Source organism: Eptatretus burgeri, chromosome 6, assembly GCF_056783735.1.
Source record: "Eptatretus burgeri isolate ZD-2024b chromosome 6, Ebu_testis_v1, whole genome shotgun sequence".
NCBI classification, from domain to species: domain Eukaryota; kingdom Metazoa; phylum Chordata; class Myxini; order Myxiniformes; family Myxinidae; genus Eptatretus; species Eptatretus burgeri.
In genome coordinates, this window is record NC_140966.1 from 35,235,017 (window position 1) to 35,250,255 (window position 15,239).

The 15,239-nt window shown below is 45.8% G+C and overlaps 1 protein-coding gene across 2 annotated transcripts in view; it reads left to right on the forward strand.

Annotated features, from left to right (window-relative positions):
* The window catches only part of LRP6 (LDL receptor related protein 6), a 198,813-nt gene that overhangs the window by 103,371 nt on the left and 80,203 nt on the right, over positions 1-15,239 (forward strand). For both annotated transcript variants that reach the window (XM_085884539.1, XM_085884538.1), the window contains exon 6: positions 9,867-10,087. In XM_085884539.1, the coding sequence (XP_085740665.1) occupies positions 9,867-10,087 (221 nt within the window). The remainder of the gene's footprint in view (positions 1-9,866; positions 10,088-15,239) is intronic.

Here is a 15,239-nt window from a genome sequence, read left to right on the forward strand (position 1 = left end):
GTGACCAGGATCAGCGTCAGGAAAATGAGCCAAATGTCTATAAAGCCGCAACTGATGCTCACGGACTATGCAGATAACAAATCTAATTTGCGTCTCTCTTAGCAACCACTCATTGGGCACAAAGTCCAAACAGCGATAGCCAAGGATTCTCTGAAGAGACCTGGAACCAAAGGAATTAAGTCTCCGCCTCAGATCCCTGGTCAGAGTCCAAGTCTCACATAATTAGAGCAAGACTGGAAGCACCAAGCCCCTGAAGACTCGGACTTTCGTCCTCCAGCACAGGTACCAACAGCTCCACACCCCATAATCCAGTGAATGTACGACTCCCCAGGCCTGACTCAGATGTCTATTGACCTCTGGCTCACAGCCAGCAGACACATGAATATCACTGCCAAGGTAAGTGAATCTCTCCATGACCTCAACATCCTCAACACAAGCAGATACAGACAGGATAGCAGCATCCAAGATATCATTGAAAGCCTGGATCTTAGTTTTGACCCATGAAACACATAATCCCAGTGGCTCCGACTCTTCGTTCAGCACCTCATGGGCCCACAAAAGGATCTCCAGTCTCCGCAAAGATGACTGCATCATTTGTGAAATCAAGGTCAGAGATCTTGACATTCTCAAATGATGCACCACAGCTTGGTCTCTGACATCCTCCCCAGAATCCAGTCCATACAAGCGATGAAAAGTGTGGGGGCCGTACACACCCCTGATGAACCCTAGCAATAAGTCGGAGATGGTATCGCCACGTCTCACAGCACACTCGGTACCAGAGTATAGTTCAGAAGTCAGATTGATCAGTTTTGGTGGCACCCCACGAAGACTAAGAATCATCCAGAGGGCATCCCAATTCACTGAATCCAACGCTTTGCAGACATCAACATTGGCTGCAAGCAGCCCCTGCTGAAACTCTCGTCTGCTTTCATTGAGGAGTCGAAGGGCAAAGATACGGTCAATCATTGACCATTTTGGTATAAAGCCTGACTGCTATGGGCACTGGTGCTCAAGCAGATGGTGACGAACCCTATCATGAATTATCCGAGTAAAGACCTTGCCCGGCACTGAGAGCCGTGTCACCCCTTGGTAGTTGTTGCAGTCCTGGCGATCACCCTTCCCTTTCCAGAGACTGACAACAAGGCACCTCTTCTCGTCAGTTGGGGTGCTGCCTGTGTTCCAGGCAGAGCAAAGAATGGCATGCAACGACACGAGTACAGCATTTTCAACAGCCTTTAGAAGTTCAGCATGAATGCCACAGATCCCAGGAGGTTTACCCCATTTCAAACAGTTCAAGACAGCCTTTGTTTCCACAAACAAAGGTGGATCACAGTTGATTGGATTGTCAGGAAGAGGGATAGTAACACCCCTGACATCCAACTCAACAGCTGGTGGATCAGCCTGGTACAGCCTCTAAAAGTAACCAGCCCAGCGGGCCTTCACTTCAGACTCCTCTGTCCAGAGCCCACCACCCTCTGCTCTAACTTCAGTACACCAAGGAACAGACTTGAAGGAACACAATGCGCGAATTCCCCTGTAAGCACGATGAGCATCACTTGACCACAGGTAGTGCTTAACCCTTCACAGATTCCTCGCACATCGGCCTCCTTGTCCACCCTTAGTGCACGTACAGTTTTCACCTCAGCTCTCTGAACAGCTCAGCTCTGCCATCAAGCCTGGCTCTGCAACTCTGGTCAATGGTATCCAATTTCCCTTGAGAGACAAAATTCTTCTTTGCCCAATGGTGAGTTCCAAAACATCCACTGGTAACATCAAGCATGGTGGTCTTGAAGGAACTCCACAACTCTTCAGGATGCCTCAAAGCACTCAATCTCCCCAAATCTCCACTCAGCCTGTTCGCAAACTCCTCAGCTACCATCTCGTCCTTGAGCTTGCCAACATCCAGCCTTGGCTGGGATGGTCCCATTCTCCCAGATTTAAGCTGCAACTTCAAAGTTGCTCCCACAAGCCTGTGGTCGGTTTTGAGGAACTGAGCACTCCTTTAGACCCTGCAGTTCTGGATCATCCTCCAGCGAACATCAACGAGCACATGGTCTATCTCCTTTGCCATACCAAGTCCAGCGATGAGCCTGTGGACGCTGAAACCATGAACCAGCCACCCTCAGTCAATGACTTCTTGCAAAGGTCAAGGAACTTAGTGCTATTCTGGTTCACAGTTCCAGACCCCTGGAGAACAACACATGTCTCAAAACCATCCCCATCAGTTCTATTCGATGCAATTAAATCCCCCAAGATGAGAAGAGTATCTTGCCTGGGGCACTGATCAATCACAGACTCGAGCGTGGCAAAGAATGCGTCCTTCACAGTGAGATCACTCGCCTCAGTCAGAGCTTATGCAGAGAGCAGAGAAACGATACCCAAGGAGTGACAAATCCTTCGTCTCATAGTTGAACGGTGTTACCTCAATTCCCATGGAATCAGCTCATTGGACAAAGCTACAGCAACCTCTTGGGCATGGTAGCCATCATAGTGATCAGAACAACAGAAGATGTAACCACCCGCCATGATCTCTCCACTATCCGGTGTCCAAACCTCAGAGAGTGCTGCATTACTGATGTTCAAATGCTTGAGCTCAGATGATAACAGAGACAGGTGATCATCCTTTCTTGGGGATAGGACATTCCAGGCACCCACCTGAAGGGACCGCCTCAGGTTAACCCAAGGAGACTGTCGTCTGGTGGACGACACCTCCGTATCACCCCGCCACACACGACCGCAATCTGACCCGGGAAGGTTACGCTGTGGTTTTCCTTCTATCATCAAAGAGTGGAGATCCCGAAGGGTTTGCCCCACACCCATCATCCGGTGAGATGCCCTGCGGAGGGCAGCTGCACAGGAGGTTCTCCCATGGTGTGGATTTTTAATTTTCGTTTCAGTTTTCTTGTGTTTTGCAGAATGAAAGGTTTTACGGTGACCGTAGTGCAAATCCTGCCACCAACCTCCTAATAAAAGTAACTAAACTGCATGAGGACATCTGCAGACACAGTTGGGCACTACATATGGATGGCAATTGGCTCACAAGGAGTTCCTCCGCCCTTTGACAGGTTTTGTTGTTTATCCTGCTCGGTGTCCATATCATACACCCTCTTCACAGGAAAACCTGGTGGGGGAGATGGTTTAGTTGCCGACAACCCGACCATGAAACGGGTTAGTACAGGTTTATATGATAGCTGTAGCAAGTCACAGATCTGATTGGACCTGACCTGACAATGTGCTCATCTTGTGCTCATTTACATCTTGCTCGCTGGCAACATGGAACAACTTCTATCCACTCATCCCAACTCTCTCTTCCTCATATGTGGTGATTTCAATTGTCATCATGTCAGTTGACTGTGTGTGAGTACCTCTTTCACCTCTCATGGCACTTCAGCAAAGGACTTTTGTGACTTGTGACAAGGGACTTGCACAATCTGTCAACTTCCCAACCTGGATTTCAATCTATGGTACATTATCTCTTCTGGGTTTGGTTATGACCAGTTTCCCTGCAAATGTCTGCTGCTCTTTTTCTGCTCCACTCGGTTCATCTGACCATATGCTTGTTAAAGTGGACATCTCTCTGGCTGTTCTCAGAGAGTCACCTCAGTGCCGAAGAGTCTGGCATTTCACTCAGGCCAACTGGCAAGGACTTCAAGCAGTCATCAAACTTCTAGACTGGTGTCCCAATTGTACTTTCTCCAACATCAACTCATCTTGGAAATTTTTTCAAAGAAATTTGCTCTCTCTCTCTTTCCCTCTCATGCACAGATTTATTCCATCTCGTCTTCAGCTGTCATACCCTTCCCTCCCACCCATGGTGGCTGTGGTGAGGCAGTTGCCCTGAAACAACTTGCCTTCACCTCATGGAAGGCAAATACAAGTGAAAGCAATCTCAATTCCTAACACAAAGCTCAAAACAAGTGTGTCTACCCTCAGGAGGGCCAGGAAACAACATCTTTCTCATCTCAAAACTGAACTCTCAAACCTGTCTCCCTCCTCCAAATCCTGGTGGCATCTGGTAAAGTTTGTTTCTGGAGTATGTTACCCCTCCATCCCCTCCCTAAACTCAAATGGCTGAACAGCTGACACTGCCCATGAAAAGGCTGAATGCCTTAACCCTGTTTGCTTCTAAATCTTATGTCTGAAACCCATCACTTTCTGTACCCTCTTTAAGGCCCTGTCACACCTTGACAATTTAGCCAACGTATGCCTGACGTATGCAAAGTTGGGCTAAAACGCCGGCACACGTCGAATACGTTATGGGTAAGTTTGTATATGTTAAGAGCACACTGAAAAACACTGCCATACGTCGTAGTACACTGGCTTTCATCGTTTTACTTTGCGGTTGTCCTCAAATTTTAGCATGCTTGAAATTTTACGACGTATGCCAGCGTATGACTCACACTTTCCGCTACGCTGGCCATAATTTGTAGGCACGTTATGCGATCGTTGACACACGTCGACACACGTTACTTGTAAGTTACTCATAAGTCGAAACACGTCGAGGTATTGATTAGCGTACCCAAAACTTATTTATTACCTATGAGTAACGTGTTGTAGGCACGTTACACGATCGTTGCACACACGTCGAGGCACGTTATACGATCGTTGACACACGTCGAGGCACGTTACTTGTAAGTTACTCATAAGCCGAAACACGTCGAGGTATTGATTAGCGTACCCAAAACTTATTTCTCACCTATGAGTAACGTGCTTTGAACCTATGTGTAACGTACCTCCAACGCATATTGACGTATGTAGACGTATTTGATTGACGTCTTCCGGACGACCACATAACTTACTGAACGTGTTTCTAATTTACAGCTACTGTATAATGGCGTATTGGCAGCGTTAATTTTTTTTTAAAAAACAACAATAACTTCCGATATTTCGTCACGTGCCGTTACGTCACGTCCGATTGCCTCTTCAGTTTGCTCATGTCTTATTCTTAGTTCCTCCTCTGTGAATATTTTCTGTTTGAGGATATTGTCACGTCGACGTCGAAACTTAAAAGCAAATGTCCGAATATATTTTAAAATTCGTGATAGACTAAAAAAAATAATGATAATAAAAAAGCAGCAACAACAACAACTTCAGATATTTCGTCACGTGCCTTCACGGAGCCAAGGAGAAAAAAGAAAATGTGCCTTGACGGAGAAAATAAGTTTCGGGTATGCTAAACATTACCTCGACGTGTTTCGACTTATGAATAACTTACAAGGAACTTGTGTCGACGTGTGTCAACGATCGTATAACGTGCCTCGACGTGTGTGCAACGATCGTGTAACGTGCGTACAACTTATTCCCAGCATTGCGGAATGTGTGAGCCATATAGCGAGTACGTCGTAAAATTTTCAGCAAGCTTGAAATTTCACGACGTATTAAACGTACCATGAAATATGACAGCGTACTTAATCGTTTTTCATCGTGCTTTTAATGTATACACAACTTACCCATACCGTATTCGACGTGTGCCAGCGTTTTAGACATATTTTTCATAGGTCGGCATACGCTGGCTAAATCGTCAAGGTGTGACTGCGATATTGACACTTCCAATTCTCAGGCGGTTATGATTTAAATCGGCGTGCGGCAGGTTTTTAACAGGCTACGCCACGAGTTCGTCGGCGATACGTGCAGCGCGCTATGCCTAAGTTAAACTATCGTTGGGCATATGTTGTGAACGCCGACAACACGCTAATCATTCATTGGTATAAGTTATCGATAAGACAACGAAACGTTCTGTGCCCGTTACTAAAATGTTATGCATACGACCAACACGTTATGAATATGGAGGGGTAAAAGAAAACATAAAAATTTCAGCGTACGCCAATGTTTTACATACATTTTTATACGTTGCCATTGCTGGCTAAAACGTCAAGGTGTGACAGTGCCTTTACCCAGTTGCACCCAGCTGTTCCTGGATTCTGTGTCCTTACATCCAGACAAGGTGGAGAGTTTGCTGTCAAACCTCGACTCTGATTCTGCAACCAGACCAGACGGCATCAGCCTACACGTCCTAAACACCTTCTCTGCTGCTCTTGCACATCCTCTATCTGTTTTATTCACCCTCTCTTTTGCTCAAGTTAATCTGTCATCTGCTTGGAAATCAGCAAACATTAACGCTTTACTAAAGCTGTGGTGCAAAAAGAGATACCTTCAACAACAGACCAATTAGCCTGGTGTCAATCATCAGTAAGATCATGTAATCCATCATTGCATCCAACATTTATCTCTCCTTCCTTTCCTGGAATCCATCATCGGGTCTGGCACCCCGCACTGCTCACCAAAATCTCTTCTGATGGTGTCCAAGGCAATCTCCACTCATGGCTCATGGTCTTCCTCTCTTGTCATAGTCAACACATGGCTCTTCATAGAATTCTCTTATTTCCTCTTCCTTTCCAGGCTGGAGTTCCTCAACGCAGTGTTTTGGGCCCTGTGCTCTTTATAATCTTCATCAATGATCTCTCCGACTCTCTGGAAAATCCTCTTTATGTTTTGCTGATGACTCCACCCTCTGCCATGTCATCTCTCATCCCTCTGGTCGGCAGGCAGCAGCCTCTTCACTCTGCAGACCTGGATAAAATCACAAGCTGGTTAAACACTTGGAACATGTCTTTCAATCCTGACAAATCTCACACTTACATTCTGTCTCTCCGAAAGGACTCTCTGGAATACCCCCCACCATCTACTTTCTCAACAATCCTCGAGAAGAAGTCCTTTCATTCATCTTTTGGTTCTCACTATCTGCCATGATATTTCCTGGGAAAGCCACATTTCCAAGCTGACCTTCAAAGCCAGTTGCCGAATGGGCATCATCCGTCATGCAAAGTCCTTCCTTGGCATACCTGAGCTCTTAACCACATAGAAATCTTTCATCCGCAGCTTGATAAAGTACTGCTCTCCCCCTGGGTTTTTCATTGATTCAATGGAATGAATGACTGCCTGTCACACAGACAGAAAGAGCAAAAACACTACTTCACTCCTCTCTGCGCACGTGCGATCGAGACAAATTCAGAGCCAAAGTACCTGCTAAACTACAGGTTCATTTTCCAATTCGTGTTCAAAATGTAACACTCAAATGAAATTAAGTTGTTCCTCGATCATAAACTGTCATTTGTAGACGGACAGACAGCAGTGAACCTATTGCTTAACCCCTTAAAAAAAAAAACCTACATCGTCAATGTATCATCTACACACCACACAAACACACCAGCACGCAAACACCACATAAAACAAGTCTTGGTGAGGGTCTGCAATCTCTGATTGCTCTTTCTATTTTTTGTTTTGTATTTATAAAGCTGCTATGATGTCATTCCTACATTGACAGGATATTTTAGTGTGGAAGTGGGCTTTTTTTTTCGGTGAATAAAGGCGGTCTATTTTAGTTGAATGTTTGTGAACATGTTTTCCTTTGCGATCAATATTACATGTGCTAATGAAAGATCACGAGGTTGCTTTTAATCTCGGCAGCCTCCCATAATTTCTGGGGAGGTTATGAGCCTATTTCCATCATTGTTTCACAAACTACTGCAAAGGATGCTTGAAGAGATTTCTTAGTTTTTATTTTATTTTTTTCATATGTCGGTAAAAGAATAATGGCACCATTAATATTGTTACGGCCATGGGTACCGAGACACCAGTTTGTCACTCGGGGATTAATCCCGGTTGTCCTCTGAAGAGCCGAGCCTGGGGCCACCGCTCACAATTAACTTTGTGGTATGGTGGGTTGTTATAGAATCACGAACGCCACCCAGTTAACTACGAGCTCCAGTGTCTACCGTCTAATTATGCCACTTAACTCGAGGTCACGTGGTTACCTGAATGGGGAGCGCGCCCTCGGCAAAGCACCAATGTTATCTTCATTAGATCTTAATTAGGGCGGCCGAGCGTTTAACCGCTGGTGCGTGCCGACTATTATTGGTCAATTTGTGTGGTAATTACCTCCAAGTCTATCGAGGTTCGGACATTGCTAGACCAATGGAAGGAAAGGACAAACACGGACAGGTTGGAAGTCAACAAATGATTTATTAATAGGAAAATAAATAAATCAAAACAACTTTTTATTTCCTGAAGTAAACAAGTGGAAGTCCATGCATTGTGTGTCGAGCCATTGTGTAATTATGATGGAACATAGATGCGAAAACAGGAATCCGTATCTTAGACAAGGTTTTGACAAAATAGTGTGGTGGGATTAATTAAGATCAGAGAGTGAGTGGCATGTGAGTGAGTCGAACATAGATGCGACGTAACGCTGTGACGTAGGGTAGACGGACAATGAAAAGGAGACTGTGATTTAGGGTAGACAGACAGGACACCAAAATTTTGCCCCTCTTCCCAGTGCTGAGTCGATACTCGACACACAATAAGTGAATAAATTCCAAAGCAATCAAAATGACAGGAAAGAGACAGAGAGCAGATGCTTATCGGGGGCTGACTTGCAACTAAACACAGACAAGGGTACCCAGCAGATCATTTGGGGGGGGGGGGGAGAATCGTCTCGCTCACCAAAGAGAAGTCGTCCGTGAAATGAAAACATCCGAAAATGTGTGTGCGTGTCTTGTCCGTCGCCATCAACCATCCTTGCCGTGAACCCACTCTCCAACAGCCTTGAACGTCAGTCGACGTCTGGGGGGCACCGAGATCGTCTGTCGCGGGTTTAGATCCTCGTGCTGCGACACGGGCAGCTCCTCACACTTTACGGAACTGGTGACGTCCAGTGACCCACACAGTCCGATGGTGACTGACCCGCACCTCACTTTTTGTGACCGACCCGTGCCTCACTCGTTGGTGAGTGACCCGTGCCTCACTCGTTGGTGACTGACCCGTGCCTCACTCGTTGGTGACTGACCCGTGCCTCACTTGGTAACTGACCCGCCCCTCACCCGTGACCGACCTGTCCCTCACTCGTTGGTGACCGACCCCTGCCTCATCGCCGGCACTGCTCACACCCACACGCGCACCACACACTCTCTTGCTCAAGCACTGGAAAGGATGAACTGACTGACGAATTGTCCCGTTGTTGGTGCTGGTCAGACACTCACTCACTTGCTCGCTTCTTCCCTCGCGCGCTTGCCCACTTCTTGTTCGCTTCCCTCTCTCGCGCACATCCTCTCTGGCTCGCTTGCCCGCTTCTTGCTCGCTTCTCTTCTCGCGCGTTTCCTCTCTCGCTTTCTTTCTCGCGCTTACTCTAGAACGGACCTCCAATTCTTTTTATAGATGCGGCCCGTCTCGGTGGGCACAGAGTCCCCCAAGCTCACCCCGCCCCACTTGCACACTGTTACCATGACAACCCGGGCTCTCGAAAAAGGACGGGTCTCAGCGTCTGTGAAAGAAATGTGTGTAAACGTTGCTGAAGAAAAAAGGCGGGCATCATCGCTCATGAAAGAAATATGTGAATATATGCGTCTGTCGTAAAGAAAAAAGCTTCCCATAAGAGAGGGGATCTATTCTTTACCCTTCTCAACGTATCACATTTAAAATCCCGCTAAACATGGGGATGGGGCTAATCTGGACATGCATTTAAGGAAATAACTGTCTGAGGACCTGGATGTGTGGATGCATTCATCAGACCGGATTCTGAAATCTGTAACAATATATTGAGGTTTAATATTTTGATATCTCTGAGTATAGCATGCTGAAGTTCAATCTTCTGGAGTTGAGGGTGGGGGCTGGTGTGAAGTGGAGGAAACAAGTTTACTTTACATTTTGTAAGCTGCAATTTTTTTAAATCTGCAAATGTTCTCGTTGTACTCAAATTATACCGATAATAATCAAATAATGAAATTTTTTGATGCCAAGATTCTCAACATAGTTTATTTTAAACTGTTTCAAACATGTCGAATCACTTACACCATTGTGTATCCCGCCAGGCCCCATGGAGTTGCTGCTGTTAGCCCGACGGGCCGACCTACGCTCTATCTCACTGGATACACCTGACTACACGGCGATGGTGCTGCCCATGCGAGGAGTACGCCACACGATTGCCGTCGATTTCCTGGCTGGCGATGATCCAAATGATGGGAGCATTTACTGGACAGATGATGAGGCTCATACGATACGTCGGGCACAGTTGGATGGGACACAAAATGAGGTGCGCTGTACATTTTTCTCATCCACCTTATTTCTGAAGTGTCAAACCCACATTTATCCCCATGTTTTTGAAAATAAACAGGGGGATATTGGTGTCTCTTTGTCTGTCCATCCATCACAATTAGCCTCCGTCACACGTCACAATTATTTAGGATGAGACATTTAAAATCTCATCCTCAATGGTTGTGTGGAAATTCACCAAACTTGGTTGTTGTGATCACCACATGACAAGAAGGTGCAAGAGCAGTGTTATTTTGGCCCTCTCTCCTGGAACAGGTTCAAACTGTCAAATAGAAAAAAATTGCAATCACAGGCACATTTTGAGACATATTTTCATGAAACTTTGCGTATGCAATCAACATTGGGGAACGCATGAAATATGTAATGAGTTTTTGTGGATTTGACCTCCGGTTCATGCCCCAAGGGGTGGAGACTTGGGTCAGAGGAGTCAAGATGGAAGAAAAAAATTAACTAAAAATTTGATATTACGTTATTCCTGGTGGAACTTCTTACCATCTCAACTTTTGGTGGGGGGCATGGGGATTTGTGATGGTGCACCATGGACTTCACTCTAGTTTCCTACACCACCATTGGTGGATGAAGGTTATGCTTCCACCCCCGTCTGTCTCTGTCTGTCTGTCTGTGTCTGTGAGCAGCATATCTCAAAAGGTTATCGATGGATTTGGATGAAATTTGATGGACAGATTGGGTGTGTGATAAGGACAAATTGATTCGATTTTGGTGGATCAGATCTGAATCTGGATCCAATAATTTTTTTTATGTGATTATTCACCATTGAGCTGTAGGACCAAAAAACTATACAGTCATGGCCAAAAATATTGGCACCCTTGCACTTTTTTTTCAAATAACACAATTTTCTCTAAAAATATGTTTAAATTGACAAAAGTATTTGGTCTCCACAATTATTTATTTATTTATTTATTTATTTATTTATTTTTTTTTTTTTTTGTATACCTTGGTCGAGGCTCGTATGAGAGCTAACACACAACTCACAGCAAGGAGGCATGAGACAAGAGGGGTGGGAGTGGGAGGGACAAAACATTGGGGAACAGACACAGGTGAACTGTGGAAGGGAGAGGGATGGGGATGGGACGGGGAACATGGCGAGGAGAAGATGGACATTACAGGGACTTTCAGGAAGGAAAGCAGGAGAATTGAAGGAAGTGGGCTTGGGTGGATTATCGGGGGTAGAAAAGATCGAGGATTTGGATGGGGGAAGATAAGAGGTGGTGGTGAACAGCTGTTTTGAAAGCCTGGAGGGAAGAATGGGAAAGAATAGAGTGAGGAAGTTTATTCCAAAGGCGGGAAAAAGAGGAATGAAAGAGTGAAGATGAGCAGTGATTCGTGATTTTGGTAGTTTTACCAGAAGGGGTTGTTGGCGGACCTTGAGCGCCCTGTGGAAATGTGGTTGGGACAAATCGCAGAGAGAGCAGGGGGGCAAGGCTGGAGAGGAGTCGGTAGAAGACAGAAAGACCACCGACCAACCTGCGGTGATTGAGTGAGAGGCCCAAAGACTCAGCTTCATTGCGGGAGATGCCAATGATCTTAAAAGCTCTGGTTTCGACAGCGTGAAGTCGAGAAAGGTGAGAGGCAGGAGCACCAGCCCAGAGGGAGAGCAGTACTCCATCAGGCTACGGACGAAAGCTTTGTAAGTAGTCAGGAGCTCAAGAGAGGCCGAGGAAGGACTTTGCACGACGGAGGATTCCCAGTCGGCGACTGGCTTTGAGGCAAGGTTGGAAATGTGACTTTCCCAGGAAAGGTCATGGCAGATAGTGAGACCCAGAAGCTTGAAAGAAAAGACTTCTTCCAGAGGATTGTTGAGAAAGTGGATGGGGGGTTTTGTAAACGGTCCTTTTCGAAGAGACATAGTGAGAGTGTGAGATTTGTGTGGATTGAAAGACATGTTCCACGTGTTGGACCAGTTTGTGATTTTATCCAGATCTGCAGTGAGCGAAGAAGCTGCTGCTTGCCGGTCTGAGGGATGACAGATGGTACGGCAGAGGGTGGAGTCATCGGCAAAGAGAAATAGAGGATTTTCCAGAGAGTCCGAGAGATCATTGATGAAAACCAGAAAAAGAACAGGGCCCAGAACGCTACCTTGAGGAACTCCAGCCTGCACAGGAAGAGGGGATGAAAGAACTCCATTTAGGGCCACACGTTGACTGCGACAGGAGAGGAAGTCTGCGAGCCATGAGTGGAGATGGCCTTGAATACCATGGGAAGAGAGTTTGGTGAGTAGGGCAGGGTGCCAGACTGTGTCAAAAGCACGTGATATGTCCAGGGATACGGCTCGGATTTCCTGTCTGGCATTGAGGACCTCCATCCATTGATGGGAGAGCAGTAGCAGCATATCCAGGGTAGAGTGACCTGGTCTGAAACCAAATTGATGATTGGAAATCAAGCCATTGGAGAAGAGGAAGGATTTCATGTCTGAAGCAATGATGGATTCCATAACCTTGCTGATGATTGGGAGAAGGCTGATTGGTCTGTAGTTACAGGGATCTGTTTTTGCACCTTTTTATGCAGGGCAGTGATGTTAGCAGATTTCCAAGCAGATGGCAGATGACCTTGGGAAAATGAGAGGGTGAATAGAACAGAGAGAGGGTGAGCAAGAGCAGAAGAGCAGGCTTTGAGGACACGTGGGCTGATGCCGTCTGGACCGGTTGCAGAATCTGACTCGAGGTTTGAAAGCAAGCTCTCCACCTTGTCAGGAGAAAAGGATACAGAGTCCAGGGACAGTTGGGTGCGACTGGGTAAAGTGGGTAGAGATAGTGATGGGTTTGGGACACAAGATTTAGCTGCAAACACCGAGTTTAGACATTCAGCTTTATCACGTGTGGAATCAGCAGTGCGGCCATTTGAGGTAAGGGGAGGGGATGGAGGGGGAACATACACCAGAAACAGATTTGATTAAACGCCACCAGGATTTTGAGGAGGGAGAGAGGTTTGAGAGTTCAGACTTGAGATGAGAAAGATGTTGTTTTCTGGCTCTCCTGAGGGTAGATACACACTTGTTCCGAGCTTTGTGGAAAGAACTGAGATTGCCCTCAGTTGGGTTTGCTTTCCATGAGGCAAAGGCAAGTTGTTTCAGGACAACTGCCTCACCACAAGCTTCAGTAAACCAAGGGCGGGAGGAAGGGTAAGACAACTGAACACGAGAGGGGATAAATCTGTGCATGAGGGAGAGCAAGTTTCTTTGAAAGAATTCCCAGGATGAGTTGATGTTTGAGAAAGTAGTGATAGGAGACCAGTCTGTAAGTTTGATGGCTGCTCGGAGACCCTGCCAGTCGGCTTGAGTGAAATGCCAGACTCGACGGCGGTGAGGTGGTTCTCTGATGACAGCCAGAGAGATGTCCACTTTAACAAGGACGTGGTCAGAAGAACCAATTGGAGCGAAGGAAGAGCAGCAGATATTGTCAGGGAAATTTGTCAAAATCAGATCCAGAAGAGATGGAGTACCAATTTCACAGTTCATATTACAGAACCTTTGTTTTTGATTCAGAACTTCATATATCCTTTTAAATAAGAAAATAAAAAAGAAATGGCATTGACACCCGAGACTTGATATTTGGTAGCACAACCTTTGGACAAAATGACTGCAGTCAAGCGCTTCCTATAGCCATGAATGAGCTTCCGACACCTCTCCACTGACAGCTTGGCCCACTCTTATTGTGCAAACTGCAATAGTTCTCCCAGATTTTAAGGGTGCCTTCTCCCAACTGCTGTTTTCAGATCTCCCCACAGGTGTTCAATGGGATTTAGATCTGGACTCATTGCTGGCCTTTCAGAACAGTTCAGTGTTTTGTCTTGAACCATTCCTGGGTGCTTTTTGAAGTGCGTTTGGCATCATTATCCTGCTGCAAGACCCATGACCTTCGATGGAGACCCACCTGTCTGACACTGGGTTGAACATTGCGCTCCAAAATTCCTTGGGAATCTCCTTATTTCATGATGCCATGCACACATTCAAGTCACCCAGTGCCAGAGGCAGCACATCAACCCCAAAACATCACTGAACCTCCCCCACGTTTGCCTATAGGGAAGGTGTTCTTTTATCGAAACCTAGAGATGATGTGCTTTACCAAAAAGCTCTAATTTGGTCTCACCTGTCTACAGGACATTCTCCCAGAAGGATTTTGGCTTGAACAGGTGTGTTTTGGCAAACTCCAGTCGGGCTTTCTTTTGTCTCTCTCTCTCTCAGCAGTGGGGTCCTCCTGGGTATTCTACCATAGAACCCCCTTTCATTGAGGTGGCGACGGATGGTGTGAGTTGAAACTGACGTACCTTGTGTCTGAATGTCAGCTTGAATCTGTTTGGCAGTTGATCGAGGTGCTTTCTCCACCATTCAATCAATCCTTCGCTGCAATCTTCGATCAATTTTTCGCTTGCGGTCACGTCCAGGGAGGTTGGCTACAGTGCCATGGGCCTTAATCTTCTTGATAACATTGCATACGGTGGAAGCAGGAACATCAACGTCTCTGGAGATGGACTTGTAGCCTTGAGATTGTCCATGCTTTGCTACAATCTTGTGTTTGACCTCCTCAGACAATTCTCTGGTTTTCTTTCTTTTCTCCATGCTCATTGTGGTACACACAGTGACACAAAACAGCAGAATGACTCCTTTTCTTTATTCAAAGTGGTTGAATGAGTGAATTTTATACTGCATGCACCTGCAACTCACCACAGGTGAGTTCAATTCCAAAGTAAAGGAGAATCACCAACTTTAAATCTAATTATTTCTCACAACTTCTAAGAGGTGCCAATAATATTGTCTGGGCCATTTTAGGATTTCTGTGCAGAAAAAGCGAAGATTTAATTTTTTTTTTCAGAATTTTTGTTGTTCCACTGCAAACCAAAGAAATACATATGTGGATATGAAATGATTTTTTTAATTTCATCAATTTTCTGTAAGAAATGACACATTATTTGTAAAAAGTGCAAGGGTGCCAATATTTTTGGTCATGACTGTGTGTAGCAGGATATCTAAAAACGTTGTCGATGGATTCGGATGAAACTTGGTGGACATGTTGGTTGTGCGACAAGGCCGAATTTGTTTGATTTTTTGTGAAGAGGCCAGATCCAGATCCGGATATCAGTGGGATACAAAGCGTAATCTGTTCAGCCTGGTGGAG